Source organism: Rattus rattus, chromosome 14, assembly GCF_011064425.1.
Source record: "Rattus rattus isolate New Zealand chromosome 14, Rrattus_CSIRO_v1, whole genome shotgun sequence".
NCBI classification, from domain to species: Eukaryota; Metazoa; Chordata; class Mammalia; order Rodentia; family Muridae; genus Rattus; species Rattus rattus.
In genome coordinates, this window is record NC_046167.1 from 592,093 (window position 1) to 614,511 (window position 22,419).

At 44.6% G+C, this 22,419-nt stretch overlaps 1 protein-coding gene across 3 annotated transcripts in view; it reads right to left on the bottom strand.

The window, feature by feature from the left end:
* The window catches only part of Fam120b (family with sequence similarity 120B), a 59,048-nt gene that overhangs the window by 18,483 nt on the left and 18,146 nt on the right, over positions 1-22,419 (bottom strand). The window contains exons 1-4 of one of the 3 annotated variants that reach the window (XM_032885285.1): positions 20,671-21,084; positions 15,415-16,796; positions 7,794-7,974; positions 6,343-6,444 (exon numbers count right to left, since the gene is read on the bottom strand). In XM_032885285.1, the coding sequence (XP_032741176.1) occupies positions 6,343-6,444; positions 7,794-7,974; positions 15,415-16,779 (1,648 nt within the window). In that variant the 5' untranslated portion in view covers positions 16,780-16,796; positions 20,671-21,084. Of the gene's footprint in view, positions 1-6,342; positions 6,445-7,793; positions 7,975-9,265; positions 9,418-15,414; positions 16,797-20,670; positions 21,085-22,419 lie in introns of those variants that run through there. The other 2 variants (XM_032885286.1, XM_032885287.1) reach the window with 2 other exon arrangements.

The following is a 22,419-nucleotide window of genomic DNA, read 5'->3' on the forward strand; positions in this document are numbered from 1 at the left end:
CCCACTGTTACTGAGCCACTGTTTCAGCCAGACCCTACCTCCTAAAGCACTCACAGCCCTTACCACAGCACCACCATCCATGAGCCTGTGGGGAATTTCAGATTTAAGTCAGAACAAACACAGACACGCATGATTTGTGGGGAATGTTCAGAAGCAATACAGACCATCCATGTGACATATGCTTCTGACGGTGGGTACCAAAGGCCCAACTGGGAACAAGACAGACGCAGTGTGAGCATCCAGGGAGCTCACGCAGGGCCCAGAGGAGCAGCAGACACTGTCCAAATGGTGGCACTAACAATAGTCTTAACCAGAGAGTTCCCTGAAGGCGGGCATGAGCTAAGACTGAAGACAGAGGACTTAGCTGGGGTGAAGAGACTCTCAGGGACAGGAAACGTCTCAGGTCTTTAGGATGGAGCTACGGAAGTGAAAAGGAGACGAGCACAAAGGGAGGCTGTACTTATGTCTGCGAAAGAGGACTGACTCTGGCTGAAGTGGGAACTGACTGAAAAATCAAAAGGGAGACCGAGGCAGGAGGGGGACAGACACAGCAACCCTAAGGGAAGCTGAGGTGGTATTCCCTGCACTAGAAAGCAGAGGCATCCATTGTAAAGTATGGATCTGCAGCGGGGCCTCCTCACAAGGACCAGTACAGTGCCCAGAATTGTAGGCAGAGAGCATATGAGTGGGCAAGCTATCTCTTTGGTTCCTGGTTTTCAATGGCCGTCGTCACACTGGTGGCATGCCAGCAATGAATTAAAGCAAGTATGGAATTGGTGGGCTCCATTCTCTCCTCCCAGCCCTGGGTCTTTTTGTAAGAGTAGCAACCACAAGACAACCTGGTAACCCAGAAACACAGTTTCAACCCACGCTACTATACCCAACTGGAAAGTCTTAGCAATCAGCCAGCGATTTGGTTGTTTTTTTTTTTTTTGCACTCAGACCAGGAGATTCTGATACATACAAAGTCTGAATACCACCCAGCATCCTTTGACCGCTTCACCATTCATGGGCGATTAGACAGTGGCCTTGAGCAGCCTGAGAGACTACAGAGAGCCATCAGAGAAAGACCACATACCAAGTCTCTCCTTTAAATTTATCTATTTATTCCTTTAAGGTATGTGTCTGTGCTTGTGTGTGTCTGTGCTTGTGTGACTGCATGCAAAAACCTATCAGGCTCTCTGGAACTGAAGTTACAGACTGTGGTGAGCTACCATGTAGGTGCTGGGAGACAAAGCCAGTTTTCTGTGAGAGCAGTGCACTGCTCCTAACTGCTGGGCCATCTACCCGGTACCTCAAAACCAACTCCTCCACTTCTCCCTTTCCCTCTTCCTCCCCCCTCTCTTTCTTTGGAAGGACAACTTTTATTGCATTTATGTTCAACAGGAAACTCAGCAGTGTACATCTAACCCAGTTTGGAGAGAAAGCTCTTTGCCTGTCTTTTCCAGTTTGGCGCACCAAGGCACAGATCTTGGACCTAGGCTGTTGCCTCTGGGCAGATCTCATCACATCTGCCCCTGTGGTTAGTCCTGATAGCTTCCACCCACTTAGCCAGGGCTACTTTGTCTTCTGTTTATCTTGTGTGAAGGCAATGACGGTGCATGCCTTCCTGTGGACCAGTGCTCCAGTCTGGCTTTCTCCTTGATGATCCAGTAGGGGACAACATCTTGCAACACAAAACAGGCAGAAGACTACTACCCCAATGAGATCTATATCATGGGCGGCCACCACCAGCTCAGACTTCCTGTTCTCCATGAAGGTAGTGACAGTGCTGACCCCTACTCAAAGGCGGTCTCTCAGTGGGGTTGTCCCTTAGTCAGCAGCTTTTGTCTCGGCATGAGACAACCATTCTGCTGCTCTTTTTCTTGCTGGCTTTGGCCTGCACTTGTGGGGGAGCTTGAGAAGCTGAGCCGGTGTTTGACAGGCCAGGGGTGGACTGTTAACCGCAGGAGGGGCTTGCAGCCATACAGTGCTTCGCTGTTGAGGCTAAATGGATTGGGGTGAGATCTCTTAGTTCTTAGGCCTTTTTCCAAACAGGATTCACCATGCTTTGGGCCTCCTGCTTCTCTACAACAGCAGCTGCAGGGGCCACATTCTTTTCCTTGGCATTCTTTCTATCAGCAACTTGGTGGGGTGGGAGAAATGGCCTCAAATCCCTTAATGTCAGAGAACTTCATTTCCGAATGCAATCAATAACTTGTTAAGAAACACCAAATGCCCATGTACACTAAATGTAGGAGATAAAAGGTTTTTGTCTCCAGATATCAGAAAAGAATCCTCCAGAGTATGTGGCCCCTCTGGTGTATCTACACAAAGGCTTTGTAAAAGGACTGTTCTCTTCTTCCATGGGTCTCCAGTATCACGTTCACCAGGGCAGGGTGGGATGTGATTTGAAGAATGCCTAGATAAATTCTTTGTAATTGTGGGACAAACAACTAACTGGTTGCTGAGACTGCCCCAAAATAGAGGAGATTTTTAGTTAAATAATTGTACTTTACAAGAAGTATGTTTAACAAAACAAAAAGGTGATCAGCTCAAGAGAGCAGCTCGCAGAGAGAGAAATGTGCACATACACTCTTGTGTATGTAACCACACATGTATTCTCTCTCTCTCTCTCTCTCTCTCTCTCTCTCTCTCTCTCTCTCTCACACACACACACACACACACACACACACACACACACGCAAACACACACTCCCACACAAATGCACACACACACATGCAAACACACACTCCCACACATATGCAAACACACACTTTCATTCACATACACTTAGACTCATTCACACCGTGAAACACACATGCACACACACTCTCAGGCACTCATTCTCAGTTCACACATTCACATCCATGTTCTCATCTAGAGTCTGGGCTAAAACAAAGAACCAATGGAACCCCTAAATTTCATGCAGCTGGGGTATTTACGCCCAGAATTCAGAGGCCACAACATACACTCTGGTCTCCACCACAGTGAGAGAACAGCAGCTTCAAAACCTAATTACTAATGTGGTAAAGTCTATAAGGACAGGTAGATAGGATAGACCTTACTAATGTGGTGAAGTCTATAAGGACAGGTAGATAGGATAGACCTTAGGAAGGATGGAGCTCCAGAGGCCAAGGAAGGGAGGCCACTTCTGAAGACTATAAGACATGTCTAGGGAGCTACAGTGGGGTTCCCCAAAAAAGTACACAGCAATGCCCAACTGGTGTTCACACAGTTATAAACACAAGTGCTTAGAAGTGAATAAGAGGAGATGGACAAACATGAAGATGGGAAACCAGAGCCTCTATGTATTCCTCATAAGCAAATGAACAGAAACAATCAAATTAAGTGTCAGAAACCGTTAGTTATCTTTAAGGGTTTCTCCTTGTTTATTTCTAAGATGAAAAAATAGTCTAACTAGAATAAAGCAAAACAAAACAAAACAAAAAAACCCCAACAAATATGGAACTGTCTGTCTTATATCCACAGAGGATAAGAAAGAAAGCTCAGTTAAAAAAAGGCAATAAGCGAGTCTGAGCTGGGTACACTTCAACTGGCCGTTTCTCATAATAAAACATTCACAGCTAAGTGACTAGAGTGCATTAGAACACTGAACCCTATCTATGCACAGCTAAGCTGACTCCACACTTGGTACCCTGTTTCTATCTAGTGTGCTGGAAACAGTCACAATGGATATAAAAAGTGTAGGTGCAACCCTTATCTTATAATCCACATTTGTGACATTTACTCGACAGCTTCCTTCTGCTCTCTTTTTTCCCCACCCTGCCCTGCCCCTTCTGTTCTTGTATGTGGTCTACACTCATTTGTTGAGGAATGCAGAGACAGATAACCTTCCATGTGGTTGCACATGTTTGGGACACAGAAATCTTTCCTGGCCTACTCAGGACAGGAAGAACTGAAACAAGAAAGTGGGAACAAAATGGGTTAAAAACAGAACCATTTTCATGAAATGAAAGGCTTAATCTTCTTTATTCTATGACAAGTCTTCTAAGACTAAGCCCATGGGAAGTCAGATACCCTATGTAGCCAAAATGCACTGTTTACTTACTAAGTGCTAGACAACACTAACAGTTGTTCAAGAGACAGCTAGCTATATCAGCGTATTCAATCAGCTTCCCCAAGCTTCTGTAATAAAGACTTACTTACGATTAAAAAACAACACCAAGAAGAAATCGCCTGCATTTCAGGTTGTCTAGTTCTGGAAACAGGCATGACTATTCCCATACTCAATCCTCAGGAAACGAAGACCATAAACGAGGTTGGGGAGAAGCTGGAGAGGAAGCTCATTGGGGGAGAAGCTAGAACAGCAGCTCATGGAGGAGCCCTGCTCATGGTGAGCCCTGCAGTCCTTAAGCTGGAGTACAAAACTAAATCCCGTCCTGGGTTACCAAAAAGCCATCTTTCACGAGGTACTGCCAGGCGAATGGTGTGCACACACATGCAAGCATGTAAACACAAGGGACCCAGAGGGGAATATGACTGTCAGTGAGCTCTTTGAATACAGCAGACCCACGCCTTTGCCCACTTGGGTTGCTTTAACAAAATACCACACACTGGGCTGGTTATAGCAGCAAAACGGTTTCTCAGGGTTTAAGCAGAGAGCCTTAGAGCAAGCTACTTGTGTCTAGAGACAGCCTGTGTCTCCTTGGAGGAAAGAACAAGAAAATTTCCTGTGGTGTCTTTTTATAAAGGCACAAACCCACCTGACCACCCACTCATTTCTCAAAGGCCCCCTGCCTGTCTTGAACCATCACGTTCCTGGCTCTGCTTCCAGTGCATAAGTTTGGAGAACATATTTAGAACACAGTAAACAGGAGTGTGCTTCCTTTTCTGTTTCCTTGTTAGCCAATATTTAATTCCTTTTTCTTTCTTCCTTTTGTCTGTTCCCTCCTTTCTGAACCCCCTCTTGATTTTTCTTTTTCCTTTTTGAGACAATGTCTCACTATCCAGCCGGAGCTGGCCTTGAACTGGGACCCTTCCTCCTCTCTGGGTACCGAGCTCACAAGCACGCCCATTACAACCAACTCTCCTTCCTAATTCTTAAGGAATCTCTTTATTTTTTCCCTGAAGTCCTTTACCTCCCTGTTCTTTATTGAAAACACCTGATTTCTTTTTTATTTCTACTTGTTGAGAAAGCAAAAAGGGAAAGGTCTTTAGAGAACTATAGAAATGACCCCTCAAAGTATAGTCTTGGGAGAGGCCTTTACAAAAGAGAAAGAACAGAGAAGGTTCACTGAAAAGGGAAGCACCATGTGGCAGCCAGTGAATGCTACCTTTCAAGAAAAGAAAAACTGCTATCTGACATGGAGATAAGATGCTCCAGGGTATGACAAAGCATCTTTAAGTCTTTCCTGACGACGACAGGTAAAGATAGCTGAGAGGATCTGTCTGTATCACTCTCTCTGTGAGGAGAAAGCCTTCAAAGGCATATCTCACATACCTACCTCCCCCAAGTTGAGGCCCCCACCTCCCACGTGCCCAATAATACCATCAAATTATGACTCTACCAATGGCCTAAGCCATTGATTAGGCCAGTGCCTTCATGGTGCAGTCACAGGAAGTCTCAGGGGGTCGCAGAGATGGCTTAATAGGTAAAATGGCTACATGAGCAGGAGGGCATAAGCCCAATCCTCCAGAATCCATACACACAAATCCAGGGGCAACAGCATGCCCCTGCAATCCCAGAGCTGGGGACGTGGAGACTGGGCAGTCTCTATGGTTCACTGGTCAGCAAGTCTAGTCAAATCAGTGAATTCCAAGTTCATTGAGAGACCCTGTCTTTAAAAAAACAGAATCAAAGTGGACTTAAGAAGATCCTCAATGTTGACCTCTCTACCCCGATCCCTGCCAATGGCGTCTTTCAGGGAACAGGAATTAAAATGAGCATCAGTCAACATGTGTGGTGGTTTAAATATGCTTGGCCCATGGAAAGTGGCACCGTCAGGTGGCCTTGTTGGAGGAAGTGTGTCACTGTGAAGGCAGGCTTTGAGGTCTCCCATGCTCAAGCTCTGCCCAGGACGGCAGAGGGCCTCCAGGCTGCCAGCAGAGGCAGTCTCCATCTGGCTGCCTTTGATCAAGATGTAGAACTCTTGGTTCATCTAGCATCATGTCTCCCTGGATACTGCCATGCTTCCTGCCATGATGATATTGGACTTAACCTCTGAAAGTATAAGCCAGCCCCAATTAAACGTTCTCTTTTATAAAGAGTTGCTTTGGTCATGATTTCTCTTTACAGCAATGAAGCCCTAAGACAACATGTAATTCTGCAAACAGAAAATCATAAGATGTATTCTTTCTGAGCTGACATCCCAAGATGGACGGCTTACGGCTCTACATACCTTGAACGGTCATCTGCAGAGGCCTGACTAGGTCTGGGTGCTTCAGGGAGTTACCAGGATACACAAACCACTCCTTGACCACTGGGCCGGTGCTGGCTCCGTCTGTGTAAAGACAGTGGGTGAGCAGGTATAAGAGGGCACAAAGTCCTTGCACATCACTGGCCTCAGGGCTTCTCCTCTCGCCCCGGGGATAAACATGATCAACATACAACAGCTACTGCGTTTCCCAAGTCACACTGCTTTGTGCAAAGGGGGAAATGACGAAAACAGAAAACCCCAAGCCAGCTGAAATTTTATAATAATTACACACCAAACACACAGAACTTTCATTTTTAAAAGTCTGATGTGAGTTTTCTAAGTGACTTCAAATACTGAGTTCAAGACCAGAAGGAATGGGCTGGAGAGATGGGTTGGTGGTTAAAAGGTCTTGTTCTTCCAGAGGACCTGGGTTCAATTCCCAGCACTCACATGGACACTCTCAGACACCTAAAACTCCACTTTCAGGGGATCTGACACTCCCTTCTGACCTCCAAAGCACTGGGTACACACATGGTGCAAAGATATACACACGAGCAAAACACTCATATATAAAATTTAAAAACTGTTTTAGAGATCAGAGAGGACTATCATAATCCAGCAGCAGTTCTTACTAAATGTTTTCACAACAGTGGCAAAGGAGGGAGGGAAGCAAATTGGGAAGACAGGGTAGGCAGGATGTGCTCACACGGCCCTGGGAATAGACAGTCACATCATGGATCCACCCTTCCTGACAGCCTACACTGAATAAACAGACCAAGGCCTAATGAGGTTACCTAATGGAGTAACCTCAGTGCGGGGATGGACCGTCTTCAGTGACACCGTCCCACCTCTCTCCCTCCAGTGCATTTACACTTTGAAAAACCTTTCCTATTTCCCCTTTGCTTGTTTATTTAAATATGCAAGTCTGTTTGTATTTCTGGTTTCTTGCCTGAAACTTGGTGTGTGGAAACACTTGTACACATCTCCAAGTGTGTACAGCCTCCAAGAGGCTGTTTGGCCTCTTTATAAAGGTGGGGAGGAGAGACACTGATTTCAACTACCTGGGAAGGGGCTGGCATTGGGCAGGAGCAAAGAGCAAAGTTGATTCTAAACCATCATTGCTGAGATGCTCCAATCTGCTAACAACCCTCCTGGTTTGCTTGTTTGGAGGACCACGACTTCCCCTTGTTTGCTTGTTGAGACAGGGTCTCTCTCTGTGGTGCTGGCTGTCCTGGAGCTCGCTACGCAGACTGGGTTGGCCTCAAACTCACAGAGAGAGTAACGATTTATGGCATGCATCTTTAACGGTGTCCTCCAGCAGATTTTATAGACAAAACCTGCCGTTTGCTTGTCCTAAGAGAATGCACTCTCCTTCATTTCTCAGAATCCAACTCCACACAGACCCATTGCTCAAACAGACCAGCTGACCTCACCTTTCCAGTCCTCCAGTAAGAGTGAGTAGACCCGCTGCCGGACTGGGCGGTAGATGAAGGCTTGGCTTGGGAGGGCTTGGTCCAGCTCGTCCTCCAGGGTGTTACTACACTCTATCTCTCCACTGCTCAAAATGTTGTATACTAGGTAACTTTCTGAGTGGACATGATGCATCCTGGCAACCTGTTCAAGGATTCAAACGCAACAGATTTCTCCTTGAAAATAAACGAACTTTGAAGTTTTAGAAAGAAATAGTCAACACCACTTATCAGTTTAAAATACTCAAACAGGGAACTGTAGTTCAAACCCATGATGTCAAGTGACATTTATGCTTTGTTTTTGGAGTAACAAGTTCAAAACTTCACTTGTTTTGCCCTTCTCCTGTGTCCTGCAATCTAGCAGTCTGATACTTACCTGTGCAGAACCTTATTACTCTGTCTGCTCAGGACTCCTAATAAACTTACACTCACCGCCTTCCTTAAATTAGGGCTCTCGAGCTTCCAGCCCCACGGCTTCCTGACCTCCCACGTCATGGCCCTCTTGGGCTCACCTCAATCATGATCTCTACAAACCTCTCCCTCCTTCCAACCCGAGCTGACCACCCTTTGCTCATGGGGCTCAACCGTTACTTGTATGGAGCAGACTGGTGTTAGAAACTATATTCACTTCTTCAATTTTTCTCCTTTTCTCCCTTTTTTTTATGTTCCACTGCACCCGGCTTCAATTATTAGCAAAAGCCATGGCCCAGCACATGGCTTTGTCCTCTTTGTGTCACACAGCATGCCAGAAGATACAATTTAAATTTTCTCACTAAAGAGGTACTTTAGATCAAAAGGTCTATAATGATCTTCATGTAGGTTTTTTTTTTCCTTGAAGAGAACGAATCTCTTTATTGTGGGAATAAAGGTTATGCTCTGTCTACAGTATTACTCAGAATTTTAAATCTAACCTGTCTACCAAAAGGCATTTAAAATGTCATGTTAGGACGACTTACACAATCAAATCTTTGGATCTAATTTATATGCACCTATGTAGACCTAATTATACAGATTCAGTATTGAGATCTGAGTCTTAATCACCTTATGAACTGCTTTATTAAAAAGCCACTGGATCACTGTGAGGTTTAAATGAACTGATACACAGAAAGTACTTAAAATGTCTGACTCCTTACACTATCAATGAACAGCAATGATTGACTCAATACTAGTCAGTTACCTGTTCTTACTAGACACATGACAAAACGCCTGCTTAGCTGCTAGTATTTCTTTAAACCAAGGTGGACCTACCACCAGGTTTTGCTTTTGAGATGATGATAGAATTACAATGTTTCTCCCTTCTGTCTCTCAAAACCTTCACATACAGCCCTCCACACTCTTTCAAGTATAAGATTTCTTCTTTCATTAACTGCTACTGTGGGCACATATGTATTTGCATATACATATTCCTAAATATCACCTGTTGAGTCCATACTTACATGTATGTTTTCAGTGAGACCATTTGGCACTGGGTAACCAATTGGTGTGTCTTTTCCTTGAAAATGAGAAGCCAGCCTATGTGGTAGTGGTGCACACTTTTAATCTCTGCAGCATTCTGGAGGCAGAGGCAGGCAGATGTCTGTGAGTTCAAGGTTAGCCTGGTCTACAGAGCAAGTTCCAGGACCGTTAGGGCTACATAGAGGGAGCCTGTCTCAAAAAAAAAAAAAAAAAAAAAAAAAAAGAAAAGAAAATGAGAAACACTAATGCAGTCTCCAATATGCTAATGCTCACAGATTTCATGGTGGTTTATTTTTTAATAGCAAAATTACTTCTAATTTTTTAAAAAATAACTTATTTATTTCATGTGCACAGGTGGGAGGGTCAGACTCCCCCTCCCCAGAGCTGGAGTGACAGAGGGCTGCGAGCTGCCATGGGTAGTGGGAAGTGAACCCAGGTCCTCTGGAAGAGCAGCCAGCGCTCCTAACCACTAAACCATCTCTCCAACTCCACTTCTAATTTTTAACTCACTTTCACTTTTGACTTTTTTGTTGTCTGATTGTTTTTAATTGTTGTTTTTTTCTTTTTGAGACAGGGTCTCTCTACTTAGTCCTGGCTGTCTTGGAATTCACTGTGTAGACAAGTGGCTGGTCTCAAAGTCACAGAGATCCTAGGATTAAAATAATGGGCTACCATCCCCAGGCCACTTCTTACTCTTTATTTTGTATTTTAGTTTGCAGTTTTATGGATTTGCCTAGAAAATCATAATGAGCTATATAATTGTACTCTTCCAATAAAATAGAATTTTGGCAATTACATATACTTTAAGATATAACACTCCCTTCTGAAGGCTGAGTGTTGGCAGTTAAGTTGTGCACTTGGGCTTCTTAACTCAGTCGTATTAACAGCACCCAGTGCCTGTTTCCACCCTGCCCTCTGACTGCAGCTTAGTCATTGTCAGGACCGATATGGAATGCACTGCTCCATCTGATTTCTCGCCTGACAGAGAAGCGTGTGGTTCTGTATAATAGGCTGTGGCCATGCCTGCACTGCACCACGGGAAACCTTCCCACAGGAAACCTTTCCACCGGAAGTTATATCTGGTCATATATGGCTAAATCACGCAAAATGGAATTCTGGCTGCCGTTAGACAGGTTTGCAAGACTTAACCAGGGTGAGCGTGGGGGCAAAGGCAAACAGTTAAGTTCCTCAGTCAATCCGGCGCACAGCTCTTGCTCATGTCTGTGGGGTCTTGAACTCTGCTGCCCTTTGCAGACCCCAGCAAGCAGTCTAGCTGCACCTTTGCAGTCGCAGCTGTCCATAATCACCGAAATCTCCCAACGGCTAAACCCAGACACCTGGGCTGTAGCAGCTCTCCACAATCACTAGAATAGTCACCTCCCAATCGCCAAACCCAGATGCACTTTGGCCCAAGCCCTATTTAAAATTTTTTAAAAATTTTTTATACTTTTGATATTTATAGTTTCCATGTTTTGACTTCCTATGTCCCTACCACCCATGCCCACCCTAATGGCCCACCAAGATAGCCAGGGACATCTGTGTGAGCGTGGGTTTAAAGCTAGCCATTGAAGTTTGTTTGGTGGGCTCCACAGTGGCCATCCCTATTCCTTGACCTTTATAGTACCTACGCTCTCTAATACTTTAACTCCATAGTACCTATGCTCCGTAGCACCTATGCTCTAGAGTACCTATGCTCTAAATAGTACTTACACTCAATAGCACCTATGCTCTATAGTACTTACTCTCCGTTTTTTTCTTTTTTTTTTTTTTTTTCGGAGCTGGGGACCGAACCCAGGGCCTTGCGCTTCCTAGGTAAGCGCTCTACCACTGAGCTAAATCCTCAGCCCGAGTACTTACTCTCTATATCTGCACTCTATAGTAACTATGCTCTATGCTATTATACTCTGTAGTACCTATACTCTATAGTACCTATGCTCTGTAGCACCTACGCTCTAGAGTACCTATGCTCTAAATAGTACTTACACTCAATAGCACCTATGCTCTACAGTACTTACTCTCTATAGTAATTATGCTCTATACTATTTATGCTCTGTAGTACCTATACTCTATAGTACCTATGCTCTACAGTTCTTACTCTCTACAGTACTTATGCTCTATAGTTCTTACTCTCTACAGTACTTATGCTCTATAATTCTTACTCTCTATAGTACCAATGCTCTATAGTACCTATGCTCTATAATTCTTACTGTCTATAGTATCTATGCTCTATAGTTCTTACTCTCTACAGTACTTATGCTCTATAATTCTTACTCTCTATAGTACCTATGCTCTATAGTTCTTACTCTCTATAGTCCTTAAGCTGTTATCACTTTTCTCCTCTTTTTTTTTTTTTTAAAGATTTATTTATTATATATAAGTACACTGTAGCTGTCTTCAGATACACCAGAAGAGGCATCAGATCTCTTTACAGATGGTTGTGAGCCACCATGTGGTTGCTGGGAATTGAACTCAGGACCTCTGGAAGAGCAGTGGGATCTTAATCACTGAGCCATCTCACCAGCCCCACTTTTCTCCTCTTATAACTGCTTTCTCCTCATTCTCCTTGTCGTCTCTTTGCTGAATATTTAAGATTCTATCCTACATATTTTAAGACATATAAAAAGAGAATAGCTTCTAATTGTCTCCTTCCTCCTGGGAAGAGAACTTCAGGCTTACATAGTGTGCACATATCAAAGGTGCCGCATTCCACTCCTGTGTGGTAGAACTCAATCACTTCCTGAAAATGGCCCTTCTCCTCCCTTAGCTGCTGCAGCTACTGACTCAGGGGTTCCAGGAGGAATTCTACAACCAAATGCAAACCTATTTATTGTTAATTTCACTTCTAAGCCAGTTGTAGTGACACACACCTGCAAGTCTAACACTTGGGAGGCTTAGGCAGAAAGACTGAGAATTCTGAAGCGGCTGATACCCAAAATTCTTTCCCATATTTTTCTTTGAATTGAAAAACATAAATTCAAATCTTGACATCAGCTCTTTTGTTATTTTCTTGGTGCCAGGGGCTGAATCTAGGGCCTTGCTAAGTATACGTCCTATGGCTGAGCTACACCCATCTGATATCAGAACTTTTGATCATGCTATTGGATCATGGAAATGCCCCAATCTGTTGCTCCCCTATGTGCCCCTCCCAGGCCCTCGGCATTTCCGACTAACACATAATGCATAGCAGAACTGCTGCTAACCCTCTACTGGCAAGGGCTCTTTCACCTATCTTAAAAAACTATTTAGTTTGAAAATGAGTGTGGGGAGCCCCCACACCCAAGAGCACCATGCAGCGCTCTCTGACGACCGTTTCCTAATTCTAGCTTGTTTATTCAAGTTTGTCTTTTACTTAGGTTTCTGCAGAGGTGAGTTTAAATCAGTTCTTTTCAGTATAACTGTAGTAAAACCGTATAAATCTGTTCTTCGCAGTATAACCAGTGTGTAAAAACCATCATTCAATCCCATCACATCCTATTTAAAAACGTGCAGTACTGCTTCACTAGGTACAGGAATCAAGGACTAAATTCTTTCATTACAAGTGAGGTTCCCTGTGTGGTCTCTCCTACGCTGTCAGGACCACCCTTACTGCAGGAACTGAGAGCGCTACCCAAACTGTGGACTTAGTAGGAGGCAGGAGGTCCCTCACAAGCAGACTTCGAGTCAGAGAACGGGTGGGAAGGGGGACAGATGAAGACAGAAATCAGCTGAGTGGCTGCAGTTGGCAAGGCTAAGGCAACATCACCTCCCTCTGGGACAGCCCAGGCTAAGCCTGTGTCAGGTATCACACAAATGGCACACAGGAGACCAGGAGGAGGCAGCTTCATGGGATCCCGTTTACGTCTGTGCTCTTGGAACTCCTCATCAATTTCATCTCTATGTGGCCAGGTCAGATCCAAAGGCTGGGTGAGAATCCTGGCCTTAGTACTGGGTATCAGGAGCCTTGGACACCTCTGCCCTCAAGTCAGAAGGGAGCCGAGAGCTTCTACCTCCATAGTGGTGACCCAATGGCATAACGTGAGCGCTGCCTTCAATAAGATTCCTTAGATACGGGGTTGGGGATTTAGCTCAGTGGTAGAGCACTTGCCTAGCAAGCGCAAGGCCCTGGGTTCGGTCCCCAGCTCCGAAAAAAAAAAAGAAAAAAAAGAAAAAAAAAAAAAAAGATTCCTTAGATACAAGGATCTGAGGACAATCTTTGCAGGATCTGTACTTGAAGTAGCATTATCACATTTAATCTTCGTAATAAAACTGAAGGTTAAGCAAAGTCAAACCCACCTTCTTCCAGTCCTAAGATCACCAACCCTTCCCACCAGGCCACACATACTTCACTACTATCCAGACTGCCAGTACTTCCCTGCAGGTCTCTTCTACCCTTCTCTTCCACGAAGCACTAGCAAAGCTTCCCAAGTGCAAACAATCAGTTTGTTTTCATAAATTCTTAGTATTCGTCCACCTATGAGTCGCTTAAGGAATGTGAGAATCTACATTTTACTGTAATTGCTATTAGTTTACTTGTCACAATCCATTAACAGAAAAGAGGTCAATGGCTTTTTAAAAAGGAGAGACTGATGTGCTTGTAGCAGGGACAGAAATTACTAAGGAGCTAACTTACAGCTGGGGGAGAAAGGCATTTAGCCCACAAATATTTAAGGAGGAGCAGCTATAAAAAGACAGTATGGAGGTGTAAGACATTTGGCATTGGGAAAACTCAGGGCCAGTCTATAAGAGAGCTGCTGATCACACAAACAGATTCCAACTGAAGCCCACAGATGGCTGGGTAAGACACACTTTTAACAGAGGCTGTAACAGAAGAGACTGGGAAGCATTAACCAGGAGAAAGTTCGCGGCAGTTGCCCAAGAGACGGGAAAGCATGAACAATATGGCGAGGACCACATAACCAAAGGAAACGGAAGAAAATCAGTGGGACACGAGGCTAGAGACAGGCAGAGGCTGGATACTGTTATTTCTTGGCTACATGTTATTGTAACAACATAGTAAGGATTACAAGAAAAATACAAGATAAAGGACTTGATTTCTCCACACAGCATAGCAAATGAACTAAAAAGGGTACATGTTTACTCAGGAGGAGTTCTTGACAATTAAGACAGTGATTTCCACAAGAGATAGCTGAAACCAGGGAAAAAGAACGCTGGAAGAAATGGATACTGCACAAGTTGAAAACCCATTTAATATAAGTAACAAGAAGTACAAAGACTGGTTATGGAAAGTGAGAAAGCCAGGGGGGTGGCACACGACTTTAATCCTAGCACTAGGGAGGCAGAGGCAGGCAGATGTCTGTGAGTTCCAAGTCAGCCTGGTAGTGAGTTCTAGGACAGCCAGGGATACACACTGAGATGGGATTCCTATATCTGTATTCTGAATGGTGGTGACAGCATCGTAATACTAACACATTTGTGGGTAAATCATGCTTGGCTCAGAGCTTGCAAGCTTTGGTCATTCCTGTGGATCTCCACCTTATCTGTATGACCAAGATAACAGGACTAGGGATTTGGCCCAAGGGTTTTAAGCATAGGCTTAGTGCGAGTGAAGCCATGGCAGAGATAGGCATGACTAGGAAAGTACCTATTTCACAGGGCTGTTCTAAGTAAGAGTTGACAGAGAAAAGCTAAAGCCTGTGTCTCTTGTGGAACTGCACTTTGACTTAATGTTAACTTAAGCAAAAGCTCTTAGCATTTACATTTAGACTGTGGCTACACCCTATCCTTTCCAGCTTTCCTTCTCCTTGAGCCCTAGGCTCCTGCCTGGATAGTTTACCAGTATGCCTCACTAATCTAAATCACTACATCTGCAGGGTTCCTATAACCCCGCGTTTGAATTATTCAAAGCAAATGTGTCCTCCAGAGGACCTGACTCCGTGGGGAAACCTTCTCTTTAACTCACAACAGTCTGTCCTTAGAATCCTACAGCTCTTTCCCATCCCGTTCACGAGACAGTAGCAAATGTATTTATGACATGGTTTCATATATCTTCCTAACTAGACTCAAGAGGTTTCTCGTCTGGATCCTCCTACGGTCCTCCCTGCAGGTAACAAGTGCTCCCGATCAAACCCGTTAGTAGGTATGCTTTCAATCATGACATTGTAGATGAGGTGGGGGAGGCACATCCACTTGCCTTTAAGATTTCAGACTCTGAAACCATGGTTGCTTGCTTTATTTCCGGTTCCATATCCATGGCATCTTCTTGTTTAACTTCAGGGTATGTACACGTGAGTGCTTCTAGATTACACTTGGGGTCTATTTCTGCAGGTGACTTTTGCTTGCTCTCTGGGTTCGTATACAGGGGAACCTCTGGCTTGGATTCAGGATCAGTGCACATGGGAACCTCTGGCTTGGATTCGCGATCCATGCACGCAGAAGCTTCCTGGTTGGGTTCAGGGTCCATACACATGGGAACTTCTTGCATGGACTCAGCATTAGTGCACACAGGAACTTCTTGCTTGAATTCAGGATCTATGCACATGGGGACTTCTTGCTTGGATCCGGGGTTTAAACTCGCCACTTGCTTGTCTGTTATTATGCCTTTGGGTTTTTGAACTAACCATGGAGATTTCTGCCCTGGCAAAAGGTACGATGTTACTCCTTTATAAAAGAGAGCTTTGTTTGGCCCCAAGGGTAGCATCTCTTCGATCTTCTTCTCACCTTGATACAAATGAAGAACTTTGGAGATATAGTCGGAGACGGCTAGGATAATATTTCCTTTTTTGCCTGCATTCTCTTTCACAGAAGCATAGGAAGACAAGCACTTGTACCGGAAGCTTTCGAACATGCCCTCTGGAGTGATGTCATTGCCAAGGAGACAGGCCAGCAGAGGGAGGTCTGACACACGGAGGCCCAGGCTCTCACAGAGCTTCTTTCGACACAGCAGGATGGTTTGGAGACTCTCCAGACAGAGGTCACCAATTGACAAGTAGGGGCAAGTGTCATAAATTAAGTAGTCAGTGTCTTCCCCAAGGATCCCAAGGCAGTTGTGCTGGAGGCCGTAAGAAGCCACCTCGTAGTCTGCCTCCTGCAATGAGCAGAAAGTCTCCTGGCCCAACGACTTCAGGGCGAACCGCGTGAATATGGCCAGACCGGAGGGGATGAAGAACATGTTTCTGCCTGGCTGGTCTCTTTTTGACTTGATATAGTGGAAGATCCTGGATATCTCCCTGTTGTTTTTAAGTCTTCGCTTTACCCACTCATCTCGCTTGCCCGGCTCCACCATGCCATCAAAGAAGAAGATCAGCTTGATGCCAGCAGAGGTGAAGGCTGCGAGGAAGTCTCTCAAAGCCGAATAGTACTCTCTCCACTGGCCGCCGCAGATCCAGGACTCTGGTGTGTACCAGTATCGGAGACAGCACATGGCATCCACCACAATGGTGGGCGTACTTCCAGGATACTTTTTTCGGTGACTCTCTGCCAGCTCGTGGAGATTGACTGTTGTACATATATGTGGGCAGGTACTTCCCACGAACCCCTGCAAACCTCTTACACCCATAATTGGATTTTATGAATCTGCAAAAATAAAATAAATCCACGATTAGCAACTGTGGCATCATTTCTAGACACTCACCAACACAAACACGGACAATATTTAATGTTCTAAAAAAAGCGTTTGTCACCAAGCTCCATGACACACTGACTAGGGGTGTTTCCAATGGAAGTACTGACGACATTTTATGAAGCATACACTAATTTCTATAGTGGGACTTTCACAAAGACATTATACATTATATATCTTTTAAAACTCCACTTACTAGTCAAGGCACTCCTCAGTTAAATACAAAGATACAAAGTCTTTTTATTTTATTTATTTCTCTGGGGGAGGAAGGGGTGGGAGGTGGTATCCATACATGTGTGGTACATGTGTGGTATGCATACATGCCATGGTGCATGTGTGGAGGCCTGAGGACCATTCATGTACCCTCTCCTCTATCATGTGGGCCCCAGGAGTTGAACTCAAGCCATCAGGCTTGGCAGCAGCCATTTTCACCCACTAAGCCATCTCATCAGCCTGAGTGAGGGGGTAATTATCTCCCACCTAGGACTTAAGTAGAAGTTAATTTAAAAATCCAAAATATAGATTGAAACATGGGTAACCTTCAAAGTACTAATTTTTTGTTTGACAGAGTTTCACCATGTAACATAGACCAGGCTAGCCTTGAACTTATAGAGATCCACCTGTGTCTTTTTTTTTTTTTTTTTTGGTTCTTTTTTTTGGAGCTGGGGACCCAACCCAGGGCCTTTGCGCTTCCTAGGCAAGCGCTCTACCACTGAGCCAAATCCCCAACCCCACCTGTGTCTTTCTGGTGAGTGGTGGGATTAAAGGAGTGTTCCATCACATCCGACTTGAATTATTTTCGATAACTAAAAGTAGACACACACACACACACACACACACACACACACACACACACCCTGACAGAAAAAAAAAGCACACTGACTTGATGCACATAAAATTATAGTTCACTGATAATAAATTTGTAGTGATGAAAGTGGACTAGTGATTGTCACAAATAAGTAATAATAATAACAACAACAACAACAACAATAATAATAAAGTTACTGCATTGTAGAAAGAGGCTGACATGATCTCCCTTCAGATGGGAGGTTTATTAAAGTTCTAGCTGGGACGGCAGCCATAAGCAGCCATACGATGGGGCAATGGACTGGGAGAGTGAGCCTTCAGGTCCAAGCAAGAGGTTCATTATAGGAAGAGCATGACGGGGTGACTAGACCAAAGAACCAGCGTGTTCAGTTCCCAGAGTATTAAGAGAACTATAGCATGAAGCCATAGGTGGCATGATAGGGTCTTAAGGGAAGACAGAATTCTTTCTGATTACAAGAAACAAAGGGAGTTTCTGACTGCAATTTTATGGCTCTGTGTGTGTGTGTGTGTGTGTGTGTGTGTGTGTGTGTGTGTGTGTGTTAATTCCATACCATGTGACCTAGCCTACTCGCCAGGAGTCATAGGCATGAAGGTACCCAATAAAAGTATAAAATTATTATTCTTCAAGGTTTTCTTAGATTTGGTGTGAGGGGTGAGCTCCTTTCCATGAGACACAGGTATACAGTGGTCTAATGGTGGTGCTCTGATGGAGGCAAACAGGAAGAAAGCATGTGCTAGGACACACGTTGGAAGTGACAGGTATGGATACTCCTATGAGTATGCCGATAGATATATTTTAATGCAAATATTAAAATCGATCAAACTAGGTAAATGTGTCAAGCGCACTCAATAAAGGTATTAAAAAGAGACTTATTAAAAATGTATTATACTAAATAGTTGCAACATTTGAGATAGTGACTCTACGGAAAACTGAAATATAGATATAAAATAGTTTAAGAGTCAGAATTCAGAATGTGGGAAAGTATTGCCGAATTCTTGCCTTAGTAAGATGTAGTTACCTAAGTCCTTGTATAGAAATAAAAGACATTCTTCAGGCAGACAATGTCCAGCAATAGTAAAAATAATTCCAACAGAAACCATGCATCTTAATGGTCTATTTTTCCTATGGTTTTTAAAAAACATGGCATCAACCCACTAAATTCTTGATAAAATATTAACAACAAATCCTCAATTTATAAAAAGCAACACAAAATAATGCCTCTTGAAGACCTAGGGCAGACAGATTATCTTGCCTTTACTGTGTATGCACCAGCCAGGCATGTACATGTGCAGACACACAGACACAGACACAGACACAGACACAGACACACACAGACAGACAGACAGACAGACACACACACACACACACACACACACACACACAAACCTGTGAAACAAACTTTCTGATGGGTAGCAAAAGCTTTAAGCACCATCATACCAATGAAGAAGCTGTAAAAACTCTAGGCTTAATTAAAAAGGCACCCTCACAGGACTACCATTTTAAGAATTTACTGGTTACTACCTACTGGTAGAATTTGAGGCTGTCATTAGCAACTTAGACATCAAAAGTTGGGTGAACACAAATTATACATTTTGTGTTAAAATGTAAAGAAGCCTTGCTTTTATTGTTATTATTATTATTATTATTATTATTATTATTATGAAATGATAGATTATGATGTCAGGATCTATCATCAAATTGTAATGACAGTATTGGGTTACTGCAGTGACATAATTACTGGTGACATGATTCAACTCAGGGGATCGATCAGTTGGACTCCGCGGTCTGGGTCCCACATTCAGGAAGCTGACACTTTGCAGCTGTACCTTTTACAGTGTAGTGCAGAACTCACGTAAGCAGGCAAACATTCTGCCACTGAATTACATCTCTGCCCCCTGACAGTTTACATTCATTTCTGCGACAGGATGGGTCTTGCCTTGATATTAGACAGTATGGAGAAGGCAGACTTCATACAGGGATTGTGTGAAGACAAAGGCTAGTCACAACAGACAGACACACTAGAACCAGTGTCTATTTGCTGAAATAAATGAATAAAAAAGGGCAGATAGATGTAATAAAGGAGAAAAAAATTCCACTCACAGTTTGCAGACTCCCATTATAAAATTAAAACTATTTATACTTGGTATTAAGCTCTGGAACAACGATTGATAGCATTATAAGGAATATATCCTTCATACCAAGGTGGAGTCAATTCAGAAATGAAATGAATTTAGGATCTGCAACACAGAAGTCACAGTGTTCTACCCAATGACCAGCATAAACATCCAGCACACCTTGCAGATGGTGGAAATGGAGAGGAAAAATTAGGACAAGAACACCTGCAAGGCAGCAAGATAAGACAAATGGCAAGTTGTAAAGGGCCTACAATATGTAACTGGGGATACTTCCTTTTTTAAAAAAATGACAATTATGAGCAGAGGGGTGTTGCGTTCCCAGTACCTTGAGATCTTCCCATGTAAGCAAGGAGACTCCAAAGGTTTAATGCATGAACTTTTCATTATCAGCTCTATAAATACATCCAAATTCCAGTTTGGAGATAGAATCTCCGAATGTGAAAACAAATGGCTTTAAATGTTATCCATTTACGTTTTTTTTCAGGCCAAAGGTGTTCATGGGTGTAAACTGGCCGGTCGGAATTTTTTTTTTTAACTGGGAGGTGCTATAGTCAAGGTGAGTGGCAAGAGAAATAGCCCACCTGTTGCTGGTGCCTTTCAAAAACAGGTAAGGGGAAAGTAGCTAGCGCTCGTACACTACCCTAACGTCAGTCAATATCCTCTAATGGATGGGAGATAGGAGAAATGAGAGACTGCTTGATGACAGTGGTCGTGGGTAACCGCAAGTCCCTGAGATGGAAAGGTCTGAGAGCATATGTAGAAAAACCTAAACCAAAAGGATGGTCCCCTCCCCAGAACAACTCAACACAGCTGAGGCCCAGCCCCCTGGCCTCTCCATCACTTCAGGTCCCACATCCTCCTTACCCCAGGTACCAGTTCTCCAGCCGCTACTAGAGTCTGAGACTCTACCTCGCTGGTCCTCAGCTGGGCTCAGTAAGGGCCTCTACCCCGCTCCAGCAGGAGGATGGCTGCCTCTCCCCTCAGCCCGGGGGAAACAGCCAGGACGCAGAGCAACCAGGATGCAGAGAGGCCAGGACGCAGGGCGCGGAGGGGCGTGGTCACGGCGGGGATAGCGGATTTAAGGCTGGAAGGAGCGCCGGGTAGGGTGGGGCTGCAGAGGCCGTGGGCCGATCCCCGAGCCTTGCCTACCCAGAGGAGCACAGCAGTCAGTGTCTGTAGATGCGTCAACCTGATTTCAGACCCGCAGTCTCCGGCGTGCTCACTTCCGCTTCCGTTATTGCACTTCCGCTCGGAGAAGAGCCTGGTTTGACAAAGTGAAGCTTGTGCTTACATAACTGGAAGTAAAGGACGAAGGGACGAAAGGGGTGTAGTACGCAAGCGCTAGAGAGGGTGGCGAAGTGGGTGGTGCTCAGGCGTGCGTGGGTGGGTGGGTGGGTAGAGGGAAGCGTGAACCCGTTGCCCAGCAACCGGGGAAAAGCCTAGGAGGCCCGCCCACCCCTGGATAACGCGACTGCGGAAAAGTGGGTTTGTCCCATTGGCTGAGTCTTCAGGCTGAGTGGCAGCCGGCACTAACCCTGGTTGTCTGCTCCAGTAGTGCTTGCAGACAGGCCGCAGTGGATACTGATTGGAAACCCTTTTAACGCCATAGACCACACCAAGTATTGGGGTGCTGGTTTGATCTTGAATCTCCTTAGGCGTATCAGTACTGAAAGGCGGCGCAACTTGGACCCAGAGCATCAAGGGCTGGGAGTCCACATACAGAATTGTCACAGACAATAATCACGGTCACTTTATTGGGAGAAGTGGCCATCCTTGTAGGCTACATTCGGGCTGTCTGGTATTTTGAATGGAAATCTCCAATACAAAGGCTTCCTTTGTGTGTGTCGGTAGACCCCAACTTGGGGGGCTGGAAACACTTGGATCTCAAGGTTATATAGGTTTAGCCTTAATAACTGATGAGTCAACACACCCAGCTTGTGTTAGCTTTATGGTATCTGGGCTTTCAGCCTTTAGCGTTGCAGCTCCAGGATGCTTCCTCAGCAGCCAAAGGTAGCAACTCAGTGACTTTCCGGAATTCTTGGAACAGCTGGCGCTTGCAGGTTTTCCAGCGTCAGCATTTTGTATTATTTTGTCTTTTGCGGTTTCTGTTCTCCTCTATGCCATACTTTCCCAACACTTCTACAGCGCTTCCCAGTCTCAGCTCTCCATGGCCTCTTCAACAACCCTCTGTCTTCGGCTGGGTGCTGTACCTGTTTTTTATGCAACCAACTCTAGCTACCCTACCCATGATAAAGACTACAAGGAGGCATCAGAACCACTTGAAGTAAATTTTATTGGCAGCCCAGGGGCAGCTTGTAGTAAAAACTTCTCCTGTATACTGCTATTGGGCTGGGGTTCTTGAGTAGGGTGATCTAAGAGCCATCTCAAGGTGTCATGGTCAGAGTTTCCTAAGGCAGTGCCACAGCCGGGTAGTGGTTGATCGTAGTGGTTTCCTCTGGTAGCAACAAAGTCTCTTTGCGGACCTGAAGTCTTCTTTGGACACTGGTAGTTAAAGTAGAGGAGTAATTGATTCCGTTGATTTCAGTTGCCCTGATGACAGGTTGAGGAACCTCCAGGGTCAGCTACTTGATGGACAAATCCCAAGTCTCCAGA